This window comes from Hevea brasiliensis, chromosome 16 (assembly GCF_030052815.1).
Source record: "Hevea brasiliensis isolate MT/VB/25A 57/8 chromosome 16, ASM3005281v1, whole genome shotgun sequence".
NCBI lineage: Eukaryota > Viridiplantae > Streptophyta > Magnoliopsida > Malpighiales > Euphorbiaceae > Hevea > Hevea brasiliensis.
In genome coordinates this window covers 1,695,775-1,709,836 of record NC_079508.1, presented here as the reverse complement: position 1 = coordinate 1,709,836, position 14,062 = coordinate 1,695,775, and the positions used below count along the sequence as shown (strand labels likewise).

Below are 14,062 nucleotides of genomic sequence, written 5' to 3'. Positions count from 1 at the left end.
TAGATGGAGGATGTGAGGAGGATGTTAGTCATAGGATTAAAGCCGGATGGTTGAAGTGGAGACGTGCAACAGGAGTTTTATGTGATCGTAAGATTCCCAATAAGTTGAAAGGAAAATTTACCGTCTGACCATACGATGGCTATGTTATATGGTAGTGAGTGTTGGGCCTTTGAAAGAGTCGTATGCGTCTAAGATAAAAGTTGCAGAGATGAGAATGTTAAGGTGGATGAGTGGCTATACTAGACTAGATAAAATCCGTAATGAGAATATTAGAGAAAAGGTAGGAGTGGTGCCAATTGAAGATAAGTTGAGGGAAGGGAGATTGAGGTGGTTTGGTCATGTGAAACGTAGACATACGGAGGTTCCAGTTAAACAAGTAGAGCACATTAGGTTAGAGGAGTGGAGACGTGCCACAGGAGTTTTATGTGATCGTAAGATTCCCAATAAGTTGAAAAGAAAATTTTACCGTACAGCCATACGACCGGCTATGTTATATGGTAGTGAGTGTTGGGCACTGAAAGAGTCGTATGCGTCTAAGATAAAAGTTGCAGAGATGAGAATGTTAAGGTGGATGAGTGGCTATACTAGACTAGATAAAATCCGTAATGAGAATATTAGAGAAAAGGTAGGAGTGGTGCCAATTGAAGATAAGTTGAGGGAAGGGAGATTGAGGTGGTTTGGTCATGTGAAACGTAGACATACGGAGGTTCCAGTTAAACAAGTAGAGCACATTAGGTTAGAGGATAGAAAGAAAAAAAGGGGTTAGACCTAAATTGACTTGGAGGAGAGTAGTACAACATGACCTAGAAGCATTACACATTTCTGAGGATTTAACCCAAAATCGTTTAGAGTGGAGAAAGCGAATCCATATAGCAGACCCCAAATTTTTAGGACAAAGGCTTAGTTGAGTTGAGTTGAGTTGAGTAGAATGTTAACAAGGCGAAGCCCTTTTTAAAGCAAGGCACCATAGCATGTGTGTGTGTGTGTGTGTGTGTGTGTGTATAAGAGAAATAGAAAGCAGAAAATAATAAGGTTATAGAAAGGAAATGAAATTTAGAGAAAGATTAATCAACTCTACTTTATTAGTGTTTAGGGTTTTAAGAGAAATAGGAGATACGAAAAGAGGAGAGTGGGAGAGAATGAGAATAGGAAAGGAGAGGAGGAGAGAAACCCTAAAAATTTCAAAAAAAAAAATGTTACTTTGAAAGACGTGCCAAGCCTTGCCTCACTCCTTCGCACCTTGATGAGAAAGGCGCTCGCTTCTTGGAACTAAGGCTCGCCTCACCTCGCCTCACACCTTACTCAACACCTTTTAGTGCCTTTAGTAACATTGCTCTAAAGTACTGATGATGTAGAACCCAAAATATTTTTGGCTTAATGCTAAATTTGCCCCTATATTTATTAGATATATCCAATTTAGTCTATTTTCTACTTTCGAGCCTAATCTGCCTAGAAGTTTCAATTTATACTCAATTTGGTCCAATTTCTTGGTAAGTGAGAATAAGAAGTAGTGAGCACGTGGGTTGATTTATATTAGGATTAATGGTTAATTTGCCCCCAAAACTTATTAGGTATGTCCAATTTAGCCTAATTTTAATTAATAAAACAAGAAAATCACTTATATATATATATATATATATATATATATATATATATATATATATATATATATATATATATATATATTTTTTTTTTTTTTTTTTTTTTTTAAATTTTGGAATTGATGATATTTTCCTTTAATTCATGGGATATGTCTCATTGAAGAATCTCATGACTATGATAAAATCATGTATTTCATTAACAAAATGGTTTATTGATATCATGCTATAATATCTTGTATCTTCCATTATAAGTATAAACTCTTATGAATTATGAAATGACACAACTGAATGAAATGTATCCCTTTGAGGTTTTGTGTCCGTGTATGCACGCTCTCAATAGTCGAATTAGGTAAATCCTTCTCTTGTTATTTCATCCTATCTTTTCTACCATTCTAAATCTCAACATTTATCATTAAAAAAATATAATATTTTAATTTAATTAATTATATGAAAATATAAAAAAAAAATAATGTTTTTCTGCTTTTTAATTTTCATTAATTAGAATTAATTTAAAATATATTTTAATTTATTTAATTTTACTTAATTATATCACAATATAAAAATAATATTTTATTAATTAATTAATTAATTTAATTACATGAAAAAAGAACCAAATTGGACATGCCCAATAAATACAAGGGCAAATTGAACATTATGCTTGGCTCATTTTACTTGATGACTGCTTGACTAGATTGAACTTAAATTGAAAGTTCTAGGCAAATAGGGCTTAAAAGTAGAAAATGGACTAAATTGGACATGCCCAATAAGTACAAGGCGCAAATTGAGCATTGTGCCAAATATTTTACTTCAACCTAAAACTCAAGTGTGTGTCTAGAAGCCACAACTTCATATGGAGAAATAAAATGGAAAATTACTTAGCAACATTACTAAAATATAATTATTTCAGTTTCTTATTCCTCAAAGGCCTAAAAGAAGAACAAAAGCTGCAAATAGGTCCTCCTTTCCAAGATTGCTTCAAGTACAATTAGGACTAGTTAAATTACACCAATTAGAAGTATATAGAATGTATCAAAACTACTTGAAAAACATGAAGTATGTATAAACTTGCTGGGAATAAAAAAATTCTTAAGTGAGAAGTTAATCCAAGATACATTTATAACAAACTTTTACAGAAGACATGATTTAGTTATGAGAATGATAACAAAGAACTAAAAATATTAAAAAAGATGAAACTTTTCTTTAAATATGAAAGGCTTATTGGATAAAAAAATCTAAAACTTTTAGGCTTTCAACAATTGTAGCCAAAGGGACTAAATTTAATTTAGAAAGTAACTGTAAATTACAATATAGTCCCTAAAATTTTATTTGATTAACAAAATAGTCCATTGATTTAAACTTTATATTTAAATATTTTTTTTATTTATAATATAAAAAATAATTTACATTCATTTTTAATTGAAATTTATACTAAAAAATATTTTTATTGATTAAAATATTTTTTAATATAATAAACAATTTGAAAATTACATTTTAATAAATTAATCACAAAATAATCACTATAAAATTTTTGTTTTCCAGTTGTTAATGACGTAAAATAATCACATTTTAATAAAACAACAATATTTTACATAATAATAAAGTTTATTTTTAAAATGTAAATTTTTTTTCCAATTGTCAATTACACAAATTTTTTTTTAGCCATTTTTTTATTGTCGTATATTAAAATCTCTAAAAAAAAATAAATAATAAATATTTTTTTAGAAATTTTAATTTTTTTATATATAAAAAAATAACTAGACCTTATTTTTGGTCTAAAACTTTTTTTTTTTTTATTATGATGATGAGTAGCTGATGATGATGATGATGAGTAGCTGATGCAGTATTGGAAGAAGACTCAACTTAGGAATTACATTCATTTTAGAATTAGGAAGTTCAGATTTCTATTGTTTAGCAATTCTATTATCACTTACAATATTTATAGAGTTCCATTAGGTTTAGTATTTTGTTGTTTAGGAATTTTGTTTTGATTTGAGATTCCTTAGTAGTATTTGATTAGGGTTTTCTTATTTAAGGATTCCAAATACTATTAAATATCTCTGTATTCCAGATATTATACTAGAGATTCTATCATGACGACTGTCAATTGCTTTGAGCTAATAAAACTAAGAATCTGTTCTCTACCAATTGAGAATGTGATTCTCTAACCCTAGAGAATATGTTTCTCTATCCTTTCAGAATTTGTTTCTCACAACTAATCCCCCATAACTGTACGGGTTCTTCATCAGTAGCCTTTAAGAAAATGCTATTGGTCAATTACCTGGAATCCCCAAAACAGTGAATATACATATCTGGTGACAATACTATGCTTTGTTGTGAGGTTGACAGCTTGAAGATAGATTCCATATGAAAAACCGTCTTCTGTGAAACAAGCAGTAGCATTTTCATTTTCTTCCCAGGATGACCAATTTTTGTAGGAACCAAATTTCACTAACTCGTTCCCATGCCCACAATCTATGAAATTCATACACGCGTCCTTAATATCAGAATGATGGCAAGCATCACGGAGACATTGATTAACCCTCTGCCAAAAAAATAGGTGGAAGGGGCACAGTGAGAATAAATCATTTGAAAACCATCAAGCATGCATTGTATTATTAATGAAAATAAGTTCAGAATTTTTCTAATGAACTACAAACAACAAGATAAGAAAACAAGCAAAATACCAAACACAAATATATTGTTCCAGGATAATTAATACAATACATTAAAAATATCATGCAACTGAATACAAAATAACTAGGAATTATTTTATTGCCTTCAAGAGATATCAAATAAGCATTTAAACCTGCACATAAGCATTTAAGCTTACAAATTACACAATGACAACTACTCAATGTATATTGACAAGTTTAAGACATACAAATCTTCAAAAGTTCAGTTCTGTTACAACACAGGCATATTGGAAAAGATGCCAACATTGGACTGAACATATATAGAAGGGAGATATGTTAAATATATATGTATGTATTTGCACACACACATATATACAAACATAACAAACATATCAAACATATCTGACAGTATTCCCTTTGGGTTGGACAATCAACATCAATGATACATAATTGGCTTCAAAACCCTACAGATGCTGTTAACTATGATCAACATTTGTTAATATTCCTATTTCAGTCAATTGGTTGATAAAATACAGACCAGTAAACATGCTTTCATAGACATGCTTATTGAATCAAGAAATGCCTATATGTTTAAGGTTCCTGAAGTTATTTAAAAAATTTACTACATAATATATGCCTAATACATTATATAATTCAGAAGAAAATCACATCATTGAATAGTCTCAAAACTAAATTGAAAGGAGAAAAAAGAAATATTTAGTTTCATCTATTACTGCTTGTAGAGATCATAAATTAGATATTGCACTACACCCGCTCCTTTTGTGTTGCAGTAGGAGACAACTAACGAGAGATGCATTATGTTTGTAGAAAGAGATAATTCTCATTGATTTCAATTAATCTGTACATGGGTATATATATATAATTGATTCCTATAATTGTGTTCTACTAATTAGAAAGAAATCCTAAATAACAAATCCTAAATAGGAATACAAAATACAGAATATACAGAAAAATAATATAGTGATTGACTTTCCATAACACTCCCCCTCAAGTTGGAGCATAGATGTTAATCATGCCCAACTTGTTATAAATGTAGTCAATCCTAGCTCCATTCAGAGCTTTTGTGAAAATATCTCCTAACTGCTCTCCAGTTTTAATGTGTCCTGTTGAGATGATCTGTTGTTGAATCTTTTCACGAATAAAGTGACAATCAATCTTAATATGTTTGGTCCGCTCATGAAACACCGGATTAGAAGCAATATGAAGAGCAGCTTGATTATCACACCACAATTTCGCAGGCAGGGAGGTCTTAAAACCTGTCTCATCTAGTAATTGAAGCATCCACATTACCTCACATACTGATTATGCCATGACTCTGTATTCAGATTCAGCACTAGATCGAGAAACTACACTCTACTTCTTGCTTCTCCAAGACACCAAATTTCCTCCAATAAAAACGCAATATCCAGTAGTTGACCTCCTGTCAACCTTAGATCCAGCCCAGTCGGCATTTGAAAAACATTCAACATTCAAATGCCCATGATTACCGTATAGCAAACCTCTTCCTGGAGCGCCTTTCAGATAACACAAGATTTGTTCCAAGGCTTCCCAATGAGCAACAGTTGGGGAAGACATAAACTGACTTACCACACTAACGGCATAAGCAATGTCTGGACGAGTGACTGTAAGGTACTTTAATTTTCCTACCAATCTCCTGTATCTCTCTGGATCTTCAAACAACTCACTATCCCCTGCTAACAGTTGTAAAGTTGGAGTCATTGGTGCACTACAAGGCTTAGCACCTAATTTTCCTGTCTCTGTCAATAGATTGAGAACATATTTTCTTTGAGACAAGAAAATACCCTTCTTACTTCTCATAACTTCGATACCCAAGAAATACTTTAACAATCCCAAGTCTTTGGTCTAAAACTGTGTTTGGAGGAAGGTTTTAAGAGATGAAATACCTGCAGAGTCACTCCCAGTGATGACAATGTCATCCACATAGACTACCAAGAGAATTAGACCAGCCTCAGATTGCCTATAAAATACTGAGTGATCACACTTACTCTTTTGCATACCAAATTCCTGTACTGCTTCACTGAATCTCCCAAACCATGCCCTAGGACTTTGTTTCAAGCCATAAAGAGACTTCCGAAGCCTACAAACTTTACCCAACTCTCCCTGAGCAACAAACCCAGGTGGTTGCTCCAAATACACCTCCTCCTGAAGATCACCATGAAGGAAAACATTCTTGATATCCAATTGATACAGGGGCCAATCATATGTAGCTGCTAAAGAGATAAACAAGCGAATAGAAGTAAGTTTAGCTACAGGAGAAAAAGCATCAGAGTAATCAACCCCATATGTCTGAGCATATCCTTTTGCTACAAGGCATGCTTTTAACCTAGCCACAGAACCATCAGGATTTACCTTTACTATAAATACCCATTTGCAACCAATAGCTTTCTTACCAGCGGGCAAAGGCAATAGTTCCCATGTACCATTAGCATCTAAAGCCTCCATTTCCTCTTTCATAGCACCACACCAGCCCGGGATGAGACAAAGGCCTCATCAACAGTATTAGGGATAGGAACAGAGTCTAAAGAAGTAACAAAACACCGAGAACAAGAAGACAATTGATTATAAGAAACAAAAGAAGAGATAGGGTAAGTACATGAACGTTTACCTTTACGAAGAGCAATGGGTAAGTCTAGATCAGAATCATGATCAGTATGAGGTACAGGATCTCCCAACGAAGTAGCTGGTGGAGGATCTGAGTCAGGAATCTCCAATCTCCTAGAATAAACATGAACAACGGGAGGTCGAGTAGGTCTAGAGACAGAAGGAACAGGCTGTGGGAGAGGACTAGACATTAGTTGGACAGTATATATTAAGAGATCATCCTCCTCCCCCTGACTCTCATACACAGATGATGGAGGAAAAAATGGAGTGGACTCAAAAAATGTAACATCTGCAGAAACAAGATAACGATTAAGAGTAGGAGAGAAACAACGGTACCCTTTTTGGAGCCGGGAGTACTCAAGGAAGACATATTTGAGAGATTTTGGATCCAATTTAGTAACCTGTGGACGAACATCACGTACAAAACAGGTACAACCAAAAATACGGGGTTCAATAGGGAACAAAGATTTTGTAGGAAACAAAGTAGTATAAGGAATATCCCCATTAAGGACAGAAGACGGCATACGATTGATCAAAAAACATGCCCAAAAGTGTTTAGGTACTTTCATCTGAAAAAGAAGAGCACGAGTTACCTCAAGAAGATGACAATTTTTTCTTTCGGCCACGCCATTTTGGGATGGGGTATCCACACAGGAAGACTGATGAAGAATGCCATTTTGTGTCATATAAGGCTGAAATTGTGCTGAAAAGTATTCTTTGGCATTGTCACTTCTTAATATGCGCACAGAAATATTAAATTGAGTTTTGATTTCATTACAAAAAGCACAAAAGATAGAAAACAACTCAGAACGATTCTTCATTAAATATAACCAGGCAACACGAGAGTAATCATCAACAAAAGTAACAAAATAACGAAATCCAGTTTTAGATGTAACAGAACAAGGACCCCAAACATCAGAATGAACTAACTCAAAAGGGGATGAAGCCCGTTTATTGACTCTAGACACAGAAGGCAAACGATGATGTTTTGCAAACTGACACGACTCACATTCTAGTACTGATAAAGATTGAAATTGAGGACACAGCTTCTTCATGGTAGACAAAGAAGGATGACCCAATCTACAATGAGCTTCAAGAGGTGTTAAGGTACTGGAGCAAACAATTGACTGCAGTACATGATTTTCCAGAATGTAGAGACCACTTGACTCGCGTCCTCTACCAATAATCTGCTTCGTCGTAAGATTCTGAAACAAACACTGGTCAGGAAAAAAGGAAACAGAACAATTTAAGGTACGAGTAAGTTTACTAACAGAAAGTAGATTAAAAGAGAATTTTGGTAGACACAAAACAGAAAACAAAGAAATTGACGAAGTCGGGTTCGCAGTTCCAGAACCCATGATACAAGAAGTAGAACCATCAGCTAAAGTAATGTGATGAGGAAGTGAGATTAGATCAAAGCAGATAGAAGACTAGAATTACCCGTCATGTGATCTGTCGCACCAGAATCAATAACCCATTTGGATGAAGAAGACACAAGGCATGTAGTGGATTTACCTGACTCAGCGATCGCAGTGATAGGGGAACTGGTAGGCTTTAGAGATGCCTGATACTGGGAAAATTGTGCAAAATCCTCTGCAGTTACCAAAATAGTTTTCTTAGAGGAAGATACTGTAAAATTCTCTGCTGCCATACTGTGATCGCTGATTTTTCCTCTGAAGTTGCGGACAATTATATTTTGTATGGCCAGGCTCATGGCAATAATAACAAATGACTCCTCTTGAGTCCTGATTAGAACTAGCCTCTCCATTACGCTGATTATTTCTGTTGCCTGTAATTCCTCCTCTACTTCCTCTTCTATTATCCTGTTGTCCATTTGGATTACGGCTAATAAGAGCACTACTGGCAGGCTGTGAAGATTGAGTACTCTCTGTACGAAGGACCCGTGTGAACGTTTCATGCAAAGAGGAAATTTCAGAAGAATCTGAGATTTAGCAGTCGCATACTCTGAAAGAAGGCCTGCAAGAAAACTCATAATAGCCAGTTGCTCCCGTTGGGCCTGTTGAACTTTCACATCAGGACTAAAAGGCAACAACACATTAAGTTCCTCATATACCCGTTTAAAATCTATAAAATAAGCCGTGAGAGACTTATCCTCTTTCTCAGCACGGTAGAATGCCTTATAAACATCATAAATACGGGAGATATTCCCTTTACCAGAATACAGAAAATCTAAGTAATCCATCAATTCCTTAACAAATTCACAGTGATTAATTAAACTAATTACCTCACTATGAATCGAGTTCCGAAGCTGCAAAAAAAATCGAGCATCCTCCCTTAGCCAAGTTTGTCGTGTATCATCAGTGGGTGGATCTTTAGTAAGGTGATCATCCTTATCAATGCTACGCAAATAGACCCTAACAGTCTTGCTCCACTCCAGGTAATTCGAACCATTAAGTTTGTATTCCGTGATCTTAGTTATCACCGAAATCACATCAGAAATAACATTCTTATTGTCTGCCATTTGTTAAGATAAAGAAAACTAACCGAAACGCTAATCCAAAGTGCTTATAGCAGCAAAATAACCCAAAATCACAAATCAAGCAAATACCGAAATAGGATCTGAGAGCCAAACCTCAAAAGTCCTTTAATGGTATACTGGATCAAGCAACAGCACACAGTAGTGGAATGAGGGGGTTGAGGCGACGCCGGCGATGTTGATCGGGTTTAAAACGGCCCTGAGCTGGGTAGTGAGAACAAATAGTCACCCTAGATTGATGACCTGCTCTGATACCATGTAGAAAGAGATAATTCTCATTGATTTCAATTAATCTGTACATGGGTATATATATACAATTGATTCCTATAATTGTGTTCTACTAATTAGGAAGAAATCCTAAATAAGAAATCCTAAATAGGAATACAGAATACAGAATATACAGAGAAATAATATAGTGATTGACTTTCCATAACAATGTTCAACAACTAAAGATAAATCAATGCATAACAGGAGTATCAAATATGTAAGATTTAAGATTGTGAAAGAAGCAATATATATAAAGAAAGAAATAAAGCTCAACGAGAGTGCATATTTGAACATTATTGATGACTTCCCACCTGTAACCCAAAGAGGTACCAGCCTGATCCAACAACGTGACCAGCCAACATAAAGGTGAGAAGATTTATGAAAAAGTTTGCCCATGCTGTCTCAAATATGAAGCCACTAGGAGAAACACCAACAAGAAGAGGTAGAAACCTGTACAACCTGGGAATGTATTGGACAAGAACCGCTGCCCTTAAAAGGTTTTTGGCATAATTTGCACCAGATGATCCCAAGAAATCCGGTATGACCAATAATATCATAATCTGCGCATGATTACCATCACAATGAAGCATATACTAACAAGTGCAGGTGTTAGCATACAGACAAACAGCTGATCACTTAGTAAAATTTATTTGAAACTAGAGAAATTACACCAAAAATACCATGTAACAATTTTATAAATGATTTAAAAAAAAAAAAATTCTACTTGGCATAAGTAATTATACAGTTAAAAATGGAAAAGGCTAGTTAGCTAGGAGCCTTTAGAAGTACTTTTATTTTGAAGTATTATTTTGAGTCTTTACTGGTTTAAGATAGCATTAATCCTTTACTTTCAATGGGGAGTCCTTAATGTTGAAGGATTAAGATTAGTTGTGGCAGTCCAATGTCGTTAGGATTAATTTGAAGAGAATCGGTAATTAGGAAAAATGAATACTTGATTATTCCCTCAAGCTGCTGGGATTGAATTTAGACTCTGATACCAAAATTGATTTAGAACAAAGAGAAAGAATCAAGAACTAGGAAAAACCAAGGACCAATCCTTGAGGAGAGAACTAATTCTCAACAATTTTATTAATCTCATTAATGATCATGGTCTAAGCTGTTGAATAATAGAAACTTAGCTTTATTTATAGAGCTTACAACGTTAATCAAATTAGATATAGAAACCATAATTCAACTCTGTAGAAAGAGATGATTCTCTTTCATTTCAATTAATCTGTACATGGGTATATATATACAATTGATTCCTATAATTGTGTTCTACTAATTAAGAAGAAATCCTAAATAAGAAATCATAAATAGGAATACAGAATACAGAATATACAAAGAAATGATATAGTGATTGACTTTCCATAACACTCCCCCTCAAGTTGGAGCATAGATGTTAATCATGCCCAACTTGTTACAAATGTAGTCAATCCTAGCTCCATTCAGAGCTTTTGTGAAAATATCTCCTAACTGCTCTCCAGTTTTGATGTGTCCTGTTGAGATGATCTATTGTTGAATCTTTTCACGAACAAAGTAACAATCAATCTCAATATGTTTGGTCTGCTCATGAAACATCGGATTAGAAGCAATATGAAGAGTAGCTTGATTATCACACCATAATTTCGCAGGCAGGGAGGTCTTAAAACCTGTCTCATCTAGTAATTGAAGTATCCACATTACCTCACATACTGATTGTGCCATGGCTCTGTATTCCGATTCAGCACTAGATCGAGAAACTACACTCTGCTTCTTGCTTCTCCAAGACACCAAATTTCCTGCAACAAAAACGCAATATCCAGTAGTTGACCTTCTGTCAACCTCAGATCCAGCCCAGTCGACATCTGAAAAACATTCAACATTCAAATGTCCATGATTACCATATAACAAACCTCTTCCTGGAGCGCCCTTCAGATAACACAAGATTTGTCCCAAGGCTTCCCAATGAGCAACAGTTGGAGAAGACATAAACTGACTTACCACACTAACCGCATAAGCAATGTCAGGATGATTGACTGTAAGGTAGATCAATTTTCCTACCAATCTCCTGTATCTCTCTGGATCTTCAAACAACTCACTATCTCCTGCTAACAGTTGTAAATTTGGAGTCATTGGCGCACTGCAAGGCTTAGCACCTAATTTTCCTGTCTCTATCAATAGATCAATGACATATTTTCTTTGAGACAAGAAAATACCCTTCTTACTTCTCATAACTTCAATACCCAAAAAATACTTTAATAATCCCAAGTCTTTGATCTGAAACTGGGTTTGGAGGAATGTTTTAAGAGATGAAATACCTGCAGAGTCACTCCTAGTAATGACAATGTTATCCACACAGACTACTAGGAGAATTAGACCAGCTTCAGATTGCCTATAAAATACTGAGTGATCACACTTACTCTTTTGCATACCAAATTCCTATACTGCTTCACTGAATCTCCCAAACCAGGCTCTAGGACTTTGTTTCAAGCCGTAAAGAGACTTCCGAAACCTACAAACTTTACCCAACTCTCCCTGAGCAACAAAATCGGGTGGTTGCTCCATTTACACCTCATCCTGAAGATCACCATGAAGGAAAGCATTCTTGATATCCAATTGGTGCAGGAGCCAATCATATGTAGCTGCTAAAGAGATAAACAAGCGAACAGAAGTAAGTTTAGCTACAGGAGAAAAAGTGTCAGAGTAATCAACCCCATATGTCTGAGCATATACTTTTGCTACAAGGCGTGCTTTTAACCTAGCCACAGAACCATCAGGATTTACCTTTACTGTAAATACACATTTGCAATCAATAGCTTTCTTACCAGTGGGCAAAGGCAACAGTTCCCATGTACCATTAGCATCTAAAGCCTCAATTTCCTCTTTCATAGCAGCACACCAGCTAGGATGAGACAATGCCTCACCCACAGTATTAGGGATAGGAACAGAGCCTAAAGAAGTAACAAAATACCGAGAACAAGAAGACAATTGATTATAAGAAACAAAGGAAGAGATAGGGTAAGTACATGAACGTTTACCTTTACGAAGAACAATGGATAAGTCTAGATCAGAATCATGATCAGTATGAGGTACAGGATCTCCCAACGAAGTAGCTGGTGGAGGATCTGAGTCAAGAATCTCCAATCTCCTGGAATAAACATAAACAATGGGAGGTCGAGTAGGTCTAGAGACAGAAGGAATAGACTGTGGGAGAGGACTAGACATTGGTTGGACAGTATATATTAAGAGATCATTCTCCTCCCCCTAACTCTCATACACAGATGATTGAGGAAAAAATAGAGTGGACTCAAAAAATATGATATCTGCAAAAACAAAAAAACAATTAAGAGTAGGAGAGAAACAGCGATACCCTTTTTACAGCCGGGAGTACCCAAGAAAGACACATTTGAGAGACTTTGGATCCAATTTAGTAACCTGTGGACGAACATCACGCACAAAACAGGTACAACAAAAAATAGGGGGTTCAACAGAGAACAAAGATTTTGTAGAGCACAAAGCAGTATAAGGAATATCCCCATTAAGGACAGAAGACGGCATACGATTGATCAAAAAATATGCCGTAAAAACTGCATCCGCCCAAAAGTATTTAGGAACTTTCATCTGAAAAAGAAGAGCACGAGTTACCTCAAGAATATGCCGATTTTTTCTTTCGGCCATGCCATTTTGGGATGGGGTATCCACACAGAAAGACTGATAAAGAATACTATTTTGTGTCATATAAGACTAATATTGTGCTGAAAAGTATTTTTTGGCATTGTCACTTCTTAATATGCGCACAGAAATATTAAATTGAGTTTTGATTTCATTACAAAAGTCACAAAAGATAGAAAACAACTCAAAACGATTTTTCATTAAATATAACCAGGTAACACGAGAGTCATCATCAATAAAAGTAACAAAATAACGAAATCCAGTTTTAGAAGTAACAGAACAAGGACCCCAAACATCAAAATGAACTAACTCAAAAGAGGATGAAGCCGGTTTATTGACTCTAGACACAGAAGGCAAACGATGATGTTTTGCAAACTGACACGACTCACATTCTAGTACTGATAAAGACTGAAACTGAGGACACAGCTTTTTCATGGTAGACAAAGAAGGATGGCCTAATCTACAATGAGCTTCAAGAGGTGTTAAGCTACTGGAGCAAACAAGCGACCGCGGTACATGATTTTCCAGAATGTAGAGACCACCTGACTCACGTCCTCTACTAATAATCTACTTCGTCGTAAGATCCTGAAACAAACACTAGTCAGGAAAAAATGAAACAGAACAATTTAAGGTACGAGTAAGTTTACTAACAGAAAATAGATTAAAAGAGAATTTTGGTAGACATAAAACAGATGACAAAGAAATTGACGAAGTCGGGTTCGCAGTTCCAGAACCCATGACACAAGAAGTAGAACCATCAGCCAAAG

The 14,062-nt window shown here is 35.1% G+C and overlaps 2 protein-coding genes across 3 annotated transcripts in view; both read right to left on the bottom strand.

The window, feature by feature from the left end:
- Positions 1–14,062, bottom strand: part of LOC110666948 (probable cyclic nucleotide-gated ion channel 20, chloroplastic) — a 56,362-nt gene that overhangs the window by 22,227 nt on the left and 20,073 nt on the right. Inside the window, exons 6-7 of one of the 2 annotated variants that reach the window (XM_021827661.2) lie at positions 9,953–10,201; positions 3,880–4,143 (exon numbers count right to left, since the gene is read on the bottom strand). In XM_021827661.2, coding sequence (XP_021683353.2) covers positions 3,880–4,143; positions 9,953–10,201 — 513 coding nt within the window. The remainder of the gene's footprint in view (positions 1–3,879; positions 4,144–9,952; positions 10,202–14,062) is intronic. The other variant, XM_021827729.2, reaches the window with a different exon arrangement.
- Positions 10,838–12,053, bottom strand: LOC131174455 (uncharacterized mitochondrial protein AtMg00810-like). The gene is made up of 2 exons (XM_058137836.1): positions 11,328–12,053; positions 10,838–11,207 (listed from the first exon to the last, which is right to left on the bottom strand). The coding sequence occupies exons 1-2, from the start codon at positions 12,051–12,053 to the stop codon at positions 11,154–11,156; spliced, it is 780 nt and encodes a 259-aa protein (XP_057993819.1). The 3' UTR covers positions 10,838–11,153.